Source organism: Aphis gossypii, chromosome 2 (genome assembly GCF_020184175.1).
Source record: "Aphis gossypii isolate Hap1 chromosome 2, ASM2018417v2, whole genome shotgun sequence".
NCBI classification, from domain to species: Eukaryota; Metazoa; Arthropoda; class Insecta; order Hemiptera; family Aphididae; genus Aphis; species Aphis gossypii.
The window spans coordinates 2590683-2611450 of record NC_065531.1 but is presented as its reverse complement, the minus strand read 5'-3'; the positions used below and the strand labels follow the sequence as shown (position 1 = coordinate 2611450).

Below are 20768 nucleotides of genomic sequence, written 5' to 3'. Positions count from 1 at the left end.
ATACAATAATAATAATAATATTATGTATTGTTGAGAACATAACACTACGAAATAAAATATAGGTATGCGAAAAATGTTCGCTGCCACTAGTTTTAATATAATAATAATAATATAATCACTAAACAAATAAATAAATAAATTATTATTTCATCATTAAATCTATTACAATAATAATTTATAATTTTCTCCAAACAAATACGACATGGACAATCATAATATATAATATATCTGTTTAAAATATGTTCGTCATACAAATTCTACACGTACGTAATAATAATAATAATAATAATTATTGAGCAAAACTACTGCATTTCGATCTTGTGTATAATAATACAATACATAATATTATATTCGGCTAATGAATTTTATTAATTTTTTTTTAAGCTTAATATATTCAATCGTGAATTTATAACAATTTCAAATGTTTTTTAATTTTGTATATTCTAAGTTGGACTACTTATTTGAAAAAAAAAAAAACAGATAAATGACTTATTAACACCTACAATATAATATCATATAAATATTTTTGCTTTGCCGATTTACGACACAATCGTACGTGGTCTTACAATTTTCAATCAAGTCATATTATATCGTAAACCCTAATATCGCGGTCACATTAGAAAAAAAACGTTAAAAAATTACCGGGTACATTATAATAACAACACATTGCATACATATACTATTACAACAATAAATTGTCATCAGTAAAACGTTGTTTGTATTGACGAACAGAGGCAGCGTTGAAATATCGTAATAACACTTTACATATTATATTATTTTATTATAACTCGACCAGTTCGTACTCGACAACCATTAAAATATAAAAAAAAATGGTCATATAACTATATTATATTAAAAAACATAATATTATTCTATAATTAATATTGTAGTATTGTTTTCAGTATAATATTAGTTTACGAACTATTTTTTTTTAAATCGTAACGATGGTTGCCTTAACTGGACGGGTTATAGGTATGCTTCTGAATATATATTATATATCGATGACGATATTGTGAATGGACAATGATAATTACATTGATTTAAGTACGTGCTTATTAAAAATTTAACCTCTATAGTTGCTGGATTCTATGCCTGTTCCGCTCTCACATTAAACGTCCAAAAATGATTCTCTTTTTCACTCTTTATGTATTGTGTATATATATATATATATTATATATTTTTGGGTACGTTATAGTCTTAAAAACGAATTCTTCAAGGCCACTGTGTGTTTTTTTTAAACAATTTTTATTTTAAATCATTGAAAAACGGCGTCCAAAAATATCATCATTATTATTATACCCACCTATTATACTATAATGCACTGCTGTAGTGTTACAATAATAATATTATAATTGCTTCTACCACCGCGCATATGTGTATATTATACATACCTATATATATTAAATAAGTTTACATTATATATATAATATGTTAACATATCATTTTAATAATAATAATAAAAAAATGTACAAAAAAATAGTTTCAATAAATTTAAAAATTCAAATATAAACAAAACTATGGACGCGGTGCTCGGTCGTTCTAATAATATTCACTTCCGAGCTATAATACTATGATATTATAATAGGTACCAGAGGTACCTAATACCTCCGTCCAACTCTAAATAAAAATCAAAATCAAAATAATATAAATAAATGAATGAATACAAATGTAAAATACACAATAATATATTATGATATAATATATTGCTATAGGTTTCACAAAATTATTGCTCTACGCTCTACAAGAGGCTCCCGGAAGGCGTTATCGTTCACGCTCCCGTTTCTCCCTCTACAATTTTATTGCTTTTCGAATACGTACTTAAATGTATGAGTTTCCTTAAAAGTATATCATCGTTAAACATCTTACACGAGAGTCCAAGGTTTTTGGACGAAAAATATAAAGTTTACAAAGGTTTTTATTTATATAATATATATGTTACATACACATATATATTTATAGTATATATACACCGAGACATTATAGAAAGAGAAGAAAACAAAAACAAAATAAATTTTATCATAGTGTTTATTAACGTGTAGAGAAAAAGTACATCTAATATAAATATTTGTAATATATAGTTATAATAATATTTGAAATTCGAAAAGAAATATAATATTTTAATAATTATTTTTTTTGTCCCTAATTTTATTACATTATTGAGCAGACGAGTTGGTTACGTTATTGCTTTTTCACTATATTAAAATTTTCTTAAAACTATATTATGTAACATAATTAATATTTTAATCTACAAAAAACAATTTTTGGTGTCTCAGTTTTTGTACTCTAATCTCTTCCATCTAATCTCAAATATTGGGCTTCGAACAAAAACACGGGTAAATGCAATATTTACTAGGAGTTTTCCCAACATCGACTATATCATATTGATATTATGACCACATAATTACCACAATTTATTTTAGTCTTTTATTTATAATTTATTTAACTATACGAAAAACCGCTTAATGTCTATTAAACTTTATTTACAAAATACAATATTAATAATTAATATAACATAATTAATTACGTTGATTTTTTTTTAACATTCAATATTTTTTTTTTTAATTTTTTTTTTTTTTGAGATCGCATTCTCTTATATATTTTCAGTATAGTTCATACCACTCTCGCAGTAGCTCTACTTAAATCTAAATGACTAGACCACACACTCTGATATATACGCGTGTATACATCCAATTAAAATTAAAAAGAATTAAAATTATAATACAATATAATATATATGTAAAAAAAAAAAACGAAAACACACGTTTAAACGTGTTTAAATAATACACGTTGCTTATAAATTATAATACATATAATGTATTTACGCATTAATCAACCACTGGCAAATATTGCTATATACTATACACAGGGTTGTGCAAGGTTAGGAACCAACCGCACATTTGTATTTAACTTCTAGACTATTTAGAGGCTATAATAATAATGTGAGATTTCATGCAAATATAATGTCCGCTTAATGAAAAAATTAAAACATGATATGATTTAAAATAAACAGATAAACTAGTAATAGTATTAATAGTAATAATATATTTAAATAAAAATTGACTGTAACGCCGAAACAAAACAAAACACGCTATTGCACGCCCCCTTTCGCGAATGAAAAAATAAAAGTAAAGAAAAGAAATAAAAAACTTAAACCGATAGAATATATTTTGTGTGTTGAAATTTTGTTACGGTAAATAAATTTAAAAAAAATATACATATATTTATATAAACATCTAAATATTATCTGCAGAATATACATTGACTAGAAACTCGTGACTAGTGTTTAAATGTGAAAATAATATAATATTATAATAAAAAATACCCACCTCTAACCGTTTAATAATAAAAATAAAATGAACTAGATTTTAAAGATTTTCGAAAAAATTGACTATAACATACGACCAGAATATGATAATAAGAAAGACACATGAAAGTAATAATAAAATAGTTAAAAAAAAAAAAAAAAATTACAATAATGACCAGAAAATGAGTGACACGCACGCGCGCGCAGGATGATGCGCGTCTGAACGGATATGTGATGCGCGCCGGTTTAGGCAGTGTGCAGTACCGTTGGACGTAACAAGTTGAGATTGGTGATTTCGGCGGTAGTCGTGTGATGGTGTGGCTGCTGTTGGAGAAGTTGCAAATGTGCAGGCGAGTGATGTTGGTGCGACGGTGACAGTGCGGCGGCCGAGGCCGAAGACGACGACGAAGACGAAGACGTAGACGACGCCGACGACGACGACGATGACGACGACGACGACGACGACGAAGAAAGTGACGAAGGGGATTCGGGCGCGGTGACGGTGGCGGCCGCGGCGGTGGCCACGGGCAGGCAGGCCGACTCCAGATGCTTGTTCAGGTACGACTTGAGGGCGAACGACTTGAAGCACCGCGGGCACGCAAAGTTCTTGTCGCCCGAGTGGGTCTGCATGTGGGCGCGCAGGTTGGAACGGTCGGCGAACGCTTTGCCGCAGTGAGCGCAACCGTACGGCTTCTCGCCGGTGTGCGACCTCAAGTGGCCCTGCAGCAGCCACGGCCTGCTGAACATCTTGCCGCACACGCCGCACGCGTGTGTGAGCTTGTGCGTGAGCTGGTGCATGGCCAGCGCGGGCATGCTCACGTACGGCTTGCCGCACACGTTGCACCGCTTGGCGGACTGCGAGTCCAAGCTCCGGTGCGTTTGCTTGTGTCGGGACAGGTTCGACGACGTGGCGTACCGCTTGCCGCACTCGGAGCACGTGTACTTGGACGGTCGGTTGGCCGTCGCGCCGGCAAAGTCGGCGCCGATCACCGAGGCCGCGCCGACGGACGACTTGTCGTCGGCGGCGCACTCTTCGCCGGACGCGGACGAGGCCGCCGAGCCGGACGCAGAGGACGCCGAAGCTGCGGCGACCGCCGCGGCGGCCGAAGACTTGCGTTTCGATCGGCCGTCGCTGACGAAAAACGCTTCGTACGTATAAGCTACCGTTTTGCTGGTGGTCGTCGTCACGGTGGTCACCGTCGACAAAGGTATGGACGGCGGTGGCGGGCGCAGTTGTTGCAGTTGTTGTTCGGTCGGTTGCTGTTTGACGGCGGTCGGTACGACTTGTTGAGGTGTCGGCGGCGTCGGGACCGACGGTTGTTGAATCGGAATGGCCGGCGGTGGCGGCGGCGGCGGCGGAGTCTGTTGCAGTTGTTGAGCCGGCGGCGGCGGCGGCGGTCGGCAGACGACCACCGGCGTCGATGCGCTCAGGTCGAGTATGGCTTGAGCGGCGCTGATGTCCTCCTCGGGCCGCGGCCACTTTATGGGCTTGTGGTCGTCCAGCGAATAGGGCCGGTAAATGTCCTTCTTCTTGGGCGGCAGCGACAGGGCGACGCCCGTGCTGGTGTACGTCCGCGGCCGCTGGTACTGAAGCACCGTGAGCACCGGCGTCGCAGTGGCCGGCGTCGGCGGCGGCGGCGGCTGTTGGTGGTGGTGTTCGCGTGCGGACGGCATGGTGGCGACCACCGACTGTGCGTCGGCGGCCGTCTGGTATTCGCTCTTAACGGTTCCCGCATATTCTGCAAGCAGAGAGACAAACGTTTTAAAACATGAGATTATTGTACGGCGGTCGAAGAACAGTAACCAAATATCGTTGAAAAACCACTAACCGCGGTGGATACCTATAAACACGTTGTGCAATAATATTTTATTACGAGTTTTATTCGGAGCACTTGCGGGACGCTGCAGGGTACGATGTGGGTATCGAGCGTTTTTGCGCGTAAAATCGCGACTTGTGCACGCTGCACCGTCGTGATAACGAAAATCGTGATTTTATAATATAGGAATAACATTTTTATATTTATGGAAATTTCTTAATACGATGAAGTGATTCGAGTATTTGTATTGATAGACGATAATAATGGCAAACAGTTTAACATATTATTATACGCTTTGGGTAGGATTAGATTCTACCGTCTGGTATATAGAATATACTTATATTATACTGTATGGAATATGGTGTAATATTATTATAGTACGCAGCTTATTCTAACCACAAGAATCGACAAATTACAAATTGATATTTGGAAATCACGGTTATCATGGTGGACTATTACGGATCAGAAATTCAGAATATGCTTGTTATTCGCACCAAATTAAATAATATCGTTTAGGTATAGTAATTTAATACGTCAGAATAATTGAACAATATTTAAAATTCTTTGTTATGTAACAGAGATGGGTAAACCATACGGATTAGTGATTACGGTTATCCATTGAGACCTACCTCCGAAAACTATCGTGGATTCTTGAGTATCATGTATTATGATATTTAATGGTTAATAATTTAATATCACAATACTATTATAAACCTCAGATAATAGCTTTTGCCAATAGTTTGGCGGTGTCACGCGGAGATGTTACGTTAGAATTGCCAAGGGACTCGAAATACTTGAACGCACATCCGACGCCGTGTTTTATCGTTCGGTTCGTGTAGAAATAAAAACAAATTTTACAGACGCTCAACAACATCCGATATGCGAACAAATCTATATAAACGTTCGACGTAAATTCGTATAATTAGACTTAAAAGGAATCTTCCGCCGTCCGTGTTCATTACGCTGAAAGTAAACCCATTGTGAACTCTATCGCGAGAATACAAACGAATAATAAAGAACGCGACGCAGAACAAATAATAATAAGCGTGGGTAGGAAAAACGGCGAGACAAAAGAGCGAAGCATAAAAATGTTTAGTATAATAGTTGTTTTAAGTCGTGAATAATGAACGTCTTCAAGAGATTTCTTTTGGTGAAATAGTCTCGGGATTAAAAAACACGTTTTAGTTCGCGACAATTACGTGTACTTGCTGTATTATATAATATTATTATAGTAATATATTATGTTAAAATTTAACGTCGTTAAAATGTTAAAAAAAATATTTTATTTATTAATTGATGTCTGATTAATTACTTTCGTGCAGAAATATTCGTGTAACAAACGTTGAATATTAAACAACCCCTTCAGAAATAGTTTTCAAACGCGTAACAGCTAAATATGGCTTTAAATATTTAAAAAAATAAGTCCCGGAAAATAACCCACTTTAAACACTTCGTTGTACAATAAATTTTAATCCGTTTTGTTTCACGAAAGTGGATGAATAACTTCAATAGGATTTCATATCAACATTAAATACCCTATAAATATTGTATTTAATTTATGTTATATCGTTTATATAGTAGTTGCTGTATAAAATAATAATAAAAAAAACTATAAATACACATAAACAACGCATCATTTTGTTCAATATGATTTATCAATATTTTTTAAAATAAATGTGTACTTGAAATAAAACTCTTCAAATTGTATTTATTAGCATTATTTTTCTCGTTTCAGTTATACCTACCTATATTGCGAATATATTAGGTTTTATAGTTCCTAGATGCAAAGTAAGTTTTCATCGTTTTAAATAACTCTAATAATATTCCATATTATAATAGATAACAACTTTTCTATTCACACGAATGCCGTGAATACATAAGGGTGGATTTACGATTAATCGTGTAGGTTCGAATAGTTCGATATTGTGGATCATACGTTGAGTCGCAGTTATATTAATATTATTATATCACGACATTCAGGTATACAGTATAACTGCTGCAGTCGATAAAATATACAGTTAAGTCGCGGTAGGTGCAGCGAGTATAAATTTACGAAGCTATAGGTTTCCTACGTAGACGATAGATTGTATTTTTATATATTATAATAGGTACTACATATTATAATATATATATATAGAGAGAGTAGTCGATGGGGTCGCGGTCACGGCAAATTAGCCTAATGGATGTCGACTTGAGTTTTTTTTTTTTAAGGCAGAGTATTTTGGATTGACGTGTATTATAGAGCTCACGTTTTTGAAATTATAGTGAAAAAAAAATGTACCCACACGTATAACGAGAGAGCGAGTTTGGTTTTAAGGTAGGGTGAGGGTAAGAGAAAGAAAGAGAAAAAGAAGACCAATGCACAAGTCATATCGATTGTTCGGCAAACAATAAAAACTTTCCACCAACCCCTATACGACTATAGGTACACACTTGCACGCGCTTCCCACTCTTAAACAAGTCATTCGCAATTTCTATGCCGAAGTACATATTATATTAGTTATTAATGTCATTTATCGAAACTTGTGGCGCGGGCCAAGTATAGTCTCAAGTAGGTATATATAAATAATAATATATCTGTGCGCAATAGAGGGCGTTGAATAAAACCGTTTGGTTAACGATTTCAGTTTTTATTGTGTATAAGTATAATTATAGTTTTGAACTATATATTGTTATATTGCGTTTGCTATTAATATTGTATTATTGTGGTACCCACTACTTACAGCCACTGCAGGTACCTACAATAATTATATACCTCTACAGTACGTGTATTTGTATAGGTAATAATATAAACCAACGGATTCAAACTAATAATAACTGCACCCGTCAAGAGAAATATGTATATAATATCATGTTTTTAATGGATTACCCTTTCATGTCTTGATGATATATAAACTTAAAATATGTAAGAAAAAACATATTATTTACATCAAAATTTATATTTTATGAGTTTAAAAATATTTAAAATCGTCAATAATCAATAATAATATATTATAATACGTAATTATATAAAAATCTATAGTTTTGTTCATTAAACATAACGTATAAAACTCCTTCAATCGTAAATATATTTTTGTAAATTCTATTGTCACTACGGTTACTATAACTAACACAAACGCTACTAAGCTCAAAAATATTATAATGTTATTAAACAAAGCTGTGATGCTCTATCCTAATCAGATAATACATTTTTCGATTAAGATTTTGTTGGCGTTTTAAAACGATTTATATATGTATAGTTATAAATTTAATATTTGGAATGAAGCACAGAGGTATTTGGGATTTTGGAACTTTCGTACTACATGATTTATAGTTTTCTTATTTTGTTTTGGCGCTTATGTCTTCCACCGCCATTTATAATATTTGTGAAAAAAATATAATTCTTTGAGAAACAAAATATAATATTACTATATTTTGGTGAAACTAAAGACAGTCGTTTTCTTCCATTATTTTCTAACGCTATATTTTTTGTTAATCCAGAAAAAATCAAATTAAATCTAATAATTTGTGTTGTTGACATTTTTTTGATGTAATTTTAATTAAAACAGTTTTTGATATAATTTTTATGCAAACTTGTTCAATAATGATTACTGTTCGTTAAAAAATATTACAACATTATTGTTTGTTAGAATAATTACTATAGATAATAAAACAACAACAATTTATTTGGTTTTTAAGATTTGTATTAAAATTGAAAGAAAAAAATCTTGATCGAAATATACAAAAACATTTTGAATCATATTATGTCATATGATATATTATCACAAAGTTTAAAAAATACTTCGAAGTTCGAAAAATATATAATACGATGCACGACGTTGACGTTCATTACGTTTGAAAGAATCGGGATTGAAAACCACCTATTTTTTGTGTACATTATATGCTATTCTGCGAAATATATAGATTGGTCGTCGGCCTATGTGAATTTGCATATTTCCTACAAAATGTAAATAATACACCTAGGTATATAATATAGTTACACGGGAAATCCTTTCATTTATGCACTAAATTTACCACTCTCCTGTACCTGGAAACTCAATATTCCTACTACACAGTTGTTTCTGAGTCTTTTGGAAAATGAGAACGGTATTATTATTACTAGCCGTACAGCCCCACGCAGTATCATTAATCCGATTGGTAAATGTGATGATGGTGGTGTAAAACCCCGTCGGAAAAACAATTTGCATGTAATGAATTATTTATGCAGTAGGTTTTTATTAATAACCGACACGATTATTGTACCTACCTATTGGTGTCAGCGAATGCGTGTGTGTGTACATACTATAATATTATACTAGTACTTTCGGGTGTTACAACAATAATGGACTTTTTCCCGATATAATGCGTTTTATGCGTTCCGCGAGATCGATACATTTTCAACGCGCAGAGGCTGTTAATAAAACAAGAAAATGAAGTGCTACTTGATTAATTTTAATTGATTGTTTGCAGACTTGGATGTTTTTCCGTACCCCTCCTCCAGTCACACTATAATCTCATTTTTTTTTATTCACAAAACCGTTCACAAGTAATAATTATTGTTTCGCGATTAAATAAATTATAATTATTCGCGAACAGAAAAATTAAAGGTTATTACTATTACTATTATTATTATTATATTATTATTATTATTTGTAATCGTTTTAAGCGTTCCAATTAATATATTATTTCATCAAACGCGAACGACGACGCTCATCGAACGATTTATAATTATTCGCCGGAACTTCTCCGACAATTTATAATGTAGAAAAGTTTTTGTTCGAGAAAGACGTCGTATACGCATTTCGTTTAGAAACTTAAACCACGTAAGCATCGAGAAAATCGCCGTGCGACGCGAAAAGACAATCATGAATATTGAATAAAATAATAATAATAGTATAATCTAATAACACACAAAATGAATTGTCTCATACGAGTACCTCTTTTAATCAGTTTGAAGAAATACATAATACTGGAGAACTGGTGGCGGTGTTGCAATCAGTATTCACTTGATGACTATACACTCTGAACTACCATCGACGAACGGACGAAAAAAATATATTGTAAAATGACGTCGATGACGGCTGAGAACAACAGTTTTAAGATTATTCGATTGTGACGAAGAGGGATCAGGGATCAATTATTATTTCGTTATCTATTATAAAAAATCTCGGGGACCGTGTATATAAAACAGCGGCGGCAGCAGTCATCGATGGATACACCGACGCCGTCGCCACACGACGACTGTGTGGTGGTGGGCGCGTGCGGGGATCGATGTCTACAGGATAAAAACATATGGCCAACAGGTGGAAGATCAACACGTGTGATACCTGTCACGTCGTTTCATTTGAATTCTAACGCATACTTGCGAATATTAGCCCACTGGCGTTCGTGTGTTTAATTCGTACATCGTCGTTACAATATAATAATAATAAATCATTATTATTATTGTCACCGTAGAGGAGCGGACGGAGATCGGAACGAAGATTAAAAACTACTAACTAGGTAGGTACACGGTCATTTTCTAAGAATGTTAGAAAACTAACCAAAAATCAATTTTCTCATATGATCGATTATTTCGTACTTAAGTCGTTAATGGAACGGCGTGAAAAACTGTATACTTTACAGCGTTCATTTTGCCACCGTCTATATTATGCAAATCACCCGTTTTTGTGCATATCGTCAACGTACGATTTCCGTCATACTCCGTTTGCTCTCTTAGCTTTAAGTATCAGTCTCTTCGTTTCGATTGTGCGCATGCGCGCGTTTTCTGCAGTCCCCTCTTTTAACAGATACACACACTCGAAACAATGGGAGAGGGTCGCGACTAGCGAAAGACGACGACCGCGGCCCAGTGCGTCTTATCGATAATCGGTATGATTTATTTTTAATCCGTTGCGGTTCTGCGTGTACGATAATATTATTATGATATTATTACGCACATGGCTACAAAATAGTAAACACTTACAACTACACATAATATTATTTCTTATTATGATTAAACTGTTACAGCTGAGAAGCTCAGAAATTGCCGAATTTATTTTTCTCTATTCGTTACATTGGTCGAAGAGAGAACGAAGATAAGAATATTGTATTCAATAATATTTTTTTTTATCAATGCTTATAACTCAATCACGGACAAGACATTTTTTGAAACGTGATAATTAGAAATAAAAACGATATAATATGCAATGCGAGTGGCAATAACTCGGCGAAATAAATAAAATACAAATAGTTACTTATCCAATACAGTCTACGTATCTATAGAATTATTATAAAAGTAATAAACCTAATTTCTATCGTCTACCCAAACCCAACATTTATTTGTGCGCTGTGCTGATGGTCCTGCAAATACACGAAATATCAAGTGGACAAATCGAATTTTAATTAAATATCGCTGTTGTTGTTCAGGAGTCAGGACAGATGTGTATGTGTGTGTGTATTAAACGATAATTTATAATATTATGCCTAAATAAATTCGCAGATGACCTTAAATGAACGATAGAAAAAACTGACAGGCATTTTTTTTTCAAAACTTTATAATATATAATATTATTGTATTATATTTGATCTTTTACTCGAAGGGAACTGAAATCGGTTTCAAGTGTTGCCCGCAAGTCTGTAATATGCAGGCAGAGGCAGGCGTAGAAATAAAAGAAATTTAAAAGTTTTCACAATATAATGTATACAATATCACCTTTAAGACTTTCAATTATGGCCGTTCGGGGAGTTTAGAGATAGAGAATGGGAAAAGAAAAATCGTTGTTTTTGCTTGGAGAATCGCGGGACCTATTTAAGGTATAAAATAGGTTAGGTGAGGGGAGCAAAAAAAAAAAAAAAATACGGGATAGAAAGAGAGAAAAAAAAACTTTATATATAAATTCCCTGAGGATAGAGTGGCGGCGGCGGGAGCAAATCTTGTTTTTCTAGATTGCCCGAGAGAAAAACCACCCTCTCTTGTGTTCCGCGTGTCCATGTCTCGTTTTTAAATTGCTCTAAACGCAGACAACAATTTTTCCCATTTCTTATTTTTATTTTAGCCTCTTCTCCCTCTCGCGCCCACGCCCGCCGCACCCGACAAAGAAAAACGTTTTATAATACACGACGATGCAACCGTTCTTTTCCAAATGGCACTATAAAGCGTAAGGCCCCGTGACCTTTGGCAAACGTAAAAATGTCATAGCCAAATAATCCCGTACAAATGGCCCGTGACTCTTTTCCTGGAGGAGCGGCTGTGTTTACATGTCGTATTACCAACGTATACGTAGGTACATGTAAGTAGGGATATATACTGCAGCGAGTGTGAGGAAAACATAAAAAGTAGATGGCATAATATCAAGCAGATATTATTGTCGTTCAAAGCGTTTTTGTTTAATACGTGCTACAGTAATAACCTCCCGAGATATACATCACTCGACAAAATATACAAGAGCCGTGGTCGATCAATATACTGTGATCCTAATCGTTTGTTCAAATTCTCTCAGCTATAGCAAGTGTGTAAATAAATAAAATATTATTTATTATGTTATATATTTATACGCTTATATGCAGTAAACACTAAACATAATAACATACAAATATTTATTTACTTTCACGATTGAATAAACGACCGCGATGAAAAATCCCTAAAGAGTTAGTGAAGACTGTAGGTGGTGGTGGTGGGGGTAGAGGTGGTTGTGGTGATAGCGGTGGTGTTACGCGGTGTCAATCAGTCGATTTATAAAAGGTTAAACGAACTGTGAATTGCGATGAAAAAAAGGCAAGTTGTAAAATTACGGTTGAATAAGACGCCACTGCAGATGTGAAAATAGATTTACCGTATATTATATAGAAGTAGAACGTTTTCAATATGATAAAACTTTTATTATTATTATTTTTATTCGTTAAGTCTAGTACCTACAACGTTTGTGTACCGTGTCCTGTACATACTTTTTGCCAAACACACGTGTGTTTTAAGAAAACTATAAAAGTACGAACGCCAGTAAAACTAATTTAATTCGTATGATATTTCAAACAAACTTATGGCAGCGTTAGCGGGTCGTTAAACGGGTAAACACATAGAATGTTTAATTGCAAAGAAATGATTATTGTATCGAAGCGTTTACTGCTATTGAAAAATAATAATAATAATAATTAGTGTTTGAATAAAATTTGAATTTGCTCGATACGAATGAAATCCGGAAGACGTTAAGACGGTCGTTTTCTTAGGATTCGTTGTATATACATATTATTATATGTATATGCACAGAAAAAACTACGAATAAACACGACCGATAAACGTCGGTCGCGTCAAGTGTTTGTTTGCGAAACGCAAAGCTCCGGGATGAAAATACGAGTATAAGCGTCGCCGCGGGAGACAGACACGCTTTATATATATTATTATTTATTTTATACACATCATATTATTATTATTATGGTTACCGTTCGACGCGTCGTCTGTGTATATTTTTTATGTTTGAGTACGATTTGATATATTACGTATCACATATATAAATAGGTATATGACGAGAGGGATCACCAATTAATCATTTTGAAGAGTTTGCACTTTACGAGTTATAGTAAGTTTTGCAAGAGGGAAAGATCGTCAACGTTTAATTTACATGTTTATAAATAAAAAAGTGGTAGATACAAAATCAAAAAAGTCAAACGACGATTTATGAAAATCTCCTTTTAGTTATCGTTATTGAATCTTTATTATTTTGACCCCCTCACGCTAAAATCGTACTCACGGACACTCGTCGTGTCTGACGGGATCCATTGGCGACTGGGTGGCGTTCGTATCCTCAACGGGACTTTGGGACTCTAGCTGTTCGGCTAATCGATGGGCGCGCGGAAAGTGGTGATGTCTGGTGGTGGCTTATTATTATATACGCGAGCCGTGTTTTTGCACATGGCGACTGTAAACGCGCGTGTCCCCCCGGAGAACAACTGCAGCGGTAGTCTACACGCGTCTATTTCGACGACCGGTTAGGTTTTTGCCCGCTCGCAGACGGCTATTATAATATATATAATAACATAGCGGTGCTGCACCGGCCGGCGAGGAATAACCTCGCCCTCTACCGTTTGTCGCGGGGCGGACGACCGGTGGCAGAACGGCTCCCGTTACACCGGCACCGCCGCACGCTTAACACACACACACACACACACACATATATGTATTATATAATACGCGAACCAGTTGTCCAGCTGCAATTGTTTAATTATACCTATATAATATGTGTATTATAAATAATAACTCATAGACGTCGGGGCGCGCGCGCGCATATTGTTCCGGTGGTCGCGTGCCAGGTGCTACCGACAGGAGCCCTATATATGCACACACACACACGCGCGCCGCAGTGTATAAAACTGTTTTAGTATATACGTATACATAGGTTTCTACCTCTTCACCCCCATACATCCCTTCGTCTAAACACTCGCCAGTGTGTGTTTTTTTCTACTCTCTATACTCTAGTCCGGATTCACGACCCCTCCGATAAAGTTCGCGGCCCCTATATCCGTTCTATATATATATTAAGGCAGCCACAGTAGGTTTATATATATACATACACGCCTAACCAGCTATATGTGCCATGCTAGTGTGTACATATACACATATATATATACCGATCTACAGCAGCGGCAGCAGCTATATGTGCCGAGATCGACCAGCTGTTGATCGCGCGCGCTACGATAGCAGAGTGCAACAAGCGCGTAAAAGCGTTTCGACCCCCTGCAATCGCGTTCCCCTCGCACGGGTAAAAATGCGAACCGTGACACGCGGACGGTGATGACGAAAAAAAAAAACCAGTTCGAACAATACCCCCCCAACCGCCCCGACAAGCCGTCTCGAATATTATTATATTATATATTATGCATTGTTTTCGCGCGGCGCGCAACCCTCGTCGGTGGCCGATTTTCAATATCCCGTATATAACGTTATTATTGTAGGTAGGTATATTATACGAGTTGCCGTTCATTGTCACGTCGATGCAGGCGACGATGACGAGGGGCTCTCAAATTGATTGTACGGCACCGTGTGATGATAATAATTATTATGGTGCGTAGGTACTCAATGAAAAAAAATAATAAAACCGATCGCGAAAAACCGTCTGTATACCGCTGTTGCACGGTAGGCTGCAGGGAGAGAATATAGCGTATAAAAGTATAAAAGTCTCAGCTCCTGGCAAATCGAAGAATTATGCGAAAGAAAAATATCATAATAATAATGTATTAATATATATAAACATCTGACTGATATGGTCGGCGGGGTTCGTCGTGGTACGGTCATCCCTTTACAATATTATTACGATATTAGTGTTATTATGCACTTAGGTAGGTACATATGGATATTGGGTATAATATATAACGTAACATTATATGATTCGTGGCGTTCGGAATTCGCGTAATATAATGGCGTATTGCCCACATCACCCACATCGTCTCCATCTACCCACTTCCCACCACCGACGCGAATAAAGTACTGGCCTAGTGTGGGCACGTATACTCCGCTGTGGCTATATTATAATAATATTATACAGCGTGCCACGGTACAGTCGCATCAAATGTTATCTCTTCTGCTCGGGGAAATATTTTGCCAACGGTTCTTCCGCTCCGATTGTTTGCAACCACGGCGGCCGCGTATACACATACGCGGCGCAAAGAAATAATCCATTAGCTAATGCGATCAGAGCGCGCTCGTTGTTTGCCCACCCCGTCATCGCCGAAACGGGTTACCGGCGATTTAATTTTTTAATTTTCTCTCTCTCTCGCTCTATCTCTCTCTCTTTCATTCGATAATTTGCCGAAACAAATGTTAAAAAAACGCGAGCCCAAAAAGTAAATACGTATTCGGTCCGCGAAAACGAATATGCGTACCTATATTATTAAGGGATAATATCAATAATTAATATTTCGTTAATAAAGAGACTTTACCAGCTATCGACAAACAGTACAATAAAATGGTATTACGCCGCACACTCGCTTCGCGTGCTCAATTTATCACGACGATAATTATAGGTAGGCCCATCTTATGTATTATGTAATATTGTAAAATCTATTATTTTTTATAGGTATCTCTCTGCTGTATCGTTATAATTTATAATACAATCAATGGTAACGATCACGTATTACTCTATAGTGTTGCAATAAAGATAATAGCAATACATGCTGGCTGAAAATATAATATATATACGTATTTCTTTATCGATTTGTTTGCAATAATATATTATCTAATTAATTATCGTCTGAAATAACTGTGCACGGTATATATTGTAATTTATACTAAACGTGTGCAGTTTCAAACTGCAGTTGACGGATTGAAAGTGAAACATCGCATTTTTTTTTATATTTATAAACAAGTGAGAGAGAGAGAGAGATTTAGTCAGAAATGATATGCGATGAGGATTAATAATCGTATTACTAAAAGATATCTGTGCATCAAGTGTTTGATATCGTTGTTAAAATATTAACTGTTGTGTTATAAAACTTTTATTTTGTAATTTACACTGTATGAGGACGTTATTATGAATTTATACATAGCTATTGGAAAATGAACTAGAATACTTTTAAGTTTTACTTTTCCATATGGCCACGGGAATAAAAAGATAAATATATTTTTTTTCTTTTTGATTTAACTATAAATATTATTAAATCCATTGTCAGTTGTAATAGTTAGTGTGTTTTTTTTTGTAATTTTCGAATAAAAAATTATGAAAAATTTAAAAAGTGTACGTGATTGGAAAAATGATATTATAATTATTGTATTTGTGTGGAAGTTTCGCCGCCGTATAAATGTAAACTGCGCGTTGACATAATTAACACAATATAATTAGATTTGTTAATGTAATGTAAATTATCCAAATAAACTCTATTTATTTAGATGAATCATTTTAGAATAAACCGCTGTAATAGGTATGAATCGACTACATCGGAATAATAACACGATCGTAATATTGTACAGTAATGGCGGTTTTGTCGATTTAGTCACATAAACTTAATGTAGCCGTCGGTTACATAATAGTAATAATAGTGATAATAATAATAAGTGTTATTAGAAAACAGTGTCGTAACTTTAAACGATATTTTTCGACATAAATATTACAAATTTATTACGATGGGAGGGGGGATGTAAACGATGGACGTAACTTAATGGGTTAAAAGTCCACTACAAATATAATATACAAATATATATACCAGCCGTTAACGGAAAATTAAGTTTTTGCGGTTCTATTTTGATCCCTTGATAATTTCAAATAACCGCGAGTTGCTGTCGTTTTTTTTTTCGTTAGGGATAATCCACAAAAAAGTGTCATTAAACAGCACGAACAAAATTAAAAGACCACATATATTATTGTAATTTAATGTTCGCTATTTTATTGGGAAAGGGGTAAGTAAATAAAACGTATATCATATCGTTTATTATGAACTATCAGTCTAGTGATCACAGGTAGCTGTTTATTATTATTATTTTTATGTTTATGTATACATATTCTGAAAAAGGTGGGAAATTCGGTGCATCGTTATTGTTACTATTATTATTTTCAAACTTCAGGAAACGGAATCACGATTTATAGGTGCAAAAACCGTTTTACGATCGGCACCCTCTTCGTCGTTCGTTCACGGATTGCTTTGCTCATATCTCATGTTATCCTCCCCAACACACGATGCGCGGACGAAGAAGGGGGAGGCAAGTTCATATCTGTATGCGTATCACTAGGGTTTGGGATTCGGTTTATTTTCGTCGTTATATTGTTGCCAAATGGGACCCGCTGTAAACCTAAACGGTTTGTCAATAATAGATATAAAATATACGTATGATTATGTGCTCTATATATACAGGCATAGTGACGAGAAAAAAATATGAAAACACGAGATAGTGGAAAAGCTTTAAAAAATTGAAAATCAATTTGTCGTACATATATGTATAGGTAATATAAGCTATTATAAAACTTCGATAAATTGTGTATCCGAAGTCTATTTAATTTAATTTATGTTATGCTTTTAATTTTTTATTTACAAAAGAAACATTGCAAAATTACGAAGTAAAAATATATGGGGTTTTACATTCATTGACAAATAAAAAAAAAAAAATATTTTTTTATAGTATATACGCTGGTAAAAAAAAAAATTGCACATACAGTACATACCTATTATATTTCGTTCGGCTGTTTCTGTCATAATTTTATTTACAGATTAGATTTGTAAATAGATAGGTTCCATCGATTTTGTAAAAGTTGATAATAAATTCACGTAATAAAATATATAATTTTTATATAATTATAATATTATAATGAATATAAAAATATAATATAAGCAATCAAGCTCGACTTCCGAATCATTTTTTTCAATTCAATAATAAGAAAATTGAATAGATTATAAATTTAAAAATAATATATACTAAGTCTAAATTAAATTCGTTTACAAGCGACATAGCACGTGTAGGTACCTCAAACCTGACGAAATAATTAATTTATCATCATTCATTGTTTGAAATTCAAATTATAATTAATTATACACTTTAGTATAAAATCAAAAAAATAAAATATATATATACATTATATAATTAATATAATTATAGAATGATAAACGGCTTGTATCTATAGCTGAAAGAAAACTGAGTAAAATATTTGTTTACTTTTAGGTCTTATTAACGTTATCATTTGTTTTAATTAAAATGTAACGATTGTTTAATATCACTAGATATCCTATTCCGAATGAAAATATCAATTATTTATATTTTTTATTTAAATTATTCATTTTTTATTTTTCATTTTGATTTATCGAGTTTATTATTTATACGTTTTCAAAATTCGATATACCTACTATATTATGGAAATATTCATTACAAAAAGTAGATATAGTTTAATATTATAAATAAGAGGTTTGAATAGAAAAAAAATAAGTAAACTTTTTTTTAGAAAAGACGATATTTTTTGACTTCCTTAACTGATATATTATACATCTACATAATACACGCATAATTTATTTTTCACTACTAGGTCTATGAAAATATTATAATATACATAAAGGTATACGCAAAAAAAACGAATTATTATTAAAAAACGTATATTTTTTTTGACTCTATGAATAATTGTGCACGAAAAAATATTTATTTTGAGACTATCGTCGTTAATGTATATTAGATATTTCTTCGCATGCAGACGATCCGTACTTGGTGTTTTTGGTTTTATTTATTATATATATATTTTTTAATACCTTTCACGTAGATAAAACAAGAAACCGCACGATTAATCGAAATCATCGATTGATCTTATTTCAACGTCACATATTATTATTTCGTAATTCACCTAATCACTTATCGATAATATCATAATACCAACGACCATAATAGAGTACATTAAATTATAATAATGATTTAAAAAAGAAAGAAAGCTGAGAATAACGAAATACCTGTGAGGTAATGAAAAGCTGTGCCGGTGCAACACGGTGGTGGACTCGGCGCGGTGGCTCCAGCCGGCGGGCTAGACGGTCCCCACGCGTGATGCTGCTGATGGTGGTGGTGCTGATGGTGGTGCAAGAGCACGGTTACCGGTGGTTCCCATTGCGGACCACTGTGTTTTGCTTGCTGCTGCAGTGGTGTTGGCGGCGGCGGTGGCGATGACGGCCGCTTGCTGTCGTAGTCCCACGAACACTCGTTGGCCACAGCGGTCTTCCACTTCTTGGGCATTAGGTACCGGGGCATGGCCAACCGTCATCCGAGAACCTTCGGGCTGGCTTTATATTCGGTCGCGGAGACGGTATTTTAACAATATAATATATATGTTATATTTTTGACGAGTGCACAACGATAAATAAGTTTAATATTCACACGGAATGGGTTTTCACTCGTACGATTAATTTTTTTCTCGTATATATCGGTATATAAATTTCGTCTGCCGCGTAAAATAATAATGTCTGACCGCACTATCGTGTCTCGATTTAAATACGAACGAATCGCGGTATTTCGGCGGGATCAGTTGGGAAGGATAAAAAATAAAAATAGTAATAAAAAAAAAAAAAAAAAAAATGAATAAATTAGAGGAAAAAAATTAGAACCTATAAAGTGGATATAGGAAGACAGACAGACGGACAGAGATGATGTTGTAGAGACAGAGAGACAGGCAGAGACAGATAGAGACAGACAGACAGACAGAGAGAGAGAAAAAAAAAGAAAAGAGATAGCGCGAAGAGGAGCACCGAAGCGACTAGACGAAGTGTTTGGTACGCGAGTGCGTTTGGAAATGTTTGGTGGCCGGCACTTATACCGCCGCCGTTGCAGACGCTGCGGTCGCCTCCACGCCCCACCACCCCGTTCGCGCCACGGGGGTGTCGCCCTATCGAAGGGGGTGATTATTATTGGGTGCGCGCGCACCGCGCGCCACCACCGGCGGTGCCTGTTGCGGCCCCGCTGTTGCGCGGTGGCGGTGGTGGCGGCGACGACGGCAGTGGCGGTGGCAGTGGCCGCGTCGGCGGGCGGGCGTACGGTCGTGCGCGCCCCTCGCACACGAGTGCGAAAGCGCGCGCACACGCACGCACGCACGCACGTACGTATACACGTAAATACGCGCGCGCGCAACCCCTACACATAATACTCTCTCTGCAGTATATATATATATAAGCGTACACGATGGGGTAGTCGTGGATTTACGGATAGGTGGGGAGGGTCGTCGTGTTATTGCGGGGCGGGGAGG

General features: G+C 35.3%; 1 protein-coding gene across 2 annotated transcripts; it reads right to left on the bottom strand.

Annotated features, from left to right (window-relative positions):
- Positions 1–467: 467 nt before the first annotated feature.
- On the bottom strand, positions 468–20336 carry LOC114123728 (transcriptional repressor scratch 1-like). Of its 2 annotated transcripts, none has more exons than XM_027986794.2 (2): positions 19489–20336; positions 468–5043 (listed from the first exon to the last, which is right to left on the bottom strand). In XM_027986794.2, exons 1-2 carry the CDS (start codon positions 19778–19780, stop codon positions 3551–3553), a joined length of 1785 nt encoding a protein of 594 aa, XP_027842595.2. In that variant the 5' UTR covers positions 19781–20336; the 3' UTR covers positions 468–3550. The 2 variants fall into 2 exon arrangements, with proteins under 2 accessions (XP_027842595.2, XP_050055693.1); XM_050199736.1 differs by lacking the exon at positions 19489–20336 and adding an exon at positions 10038–11203.
- Between the last annotated feature and the right edge of the window lie 432 nt (positions 20337–20768).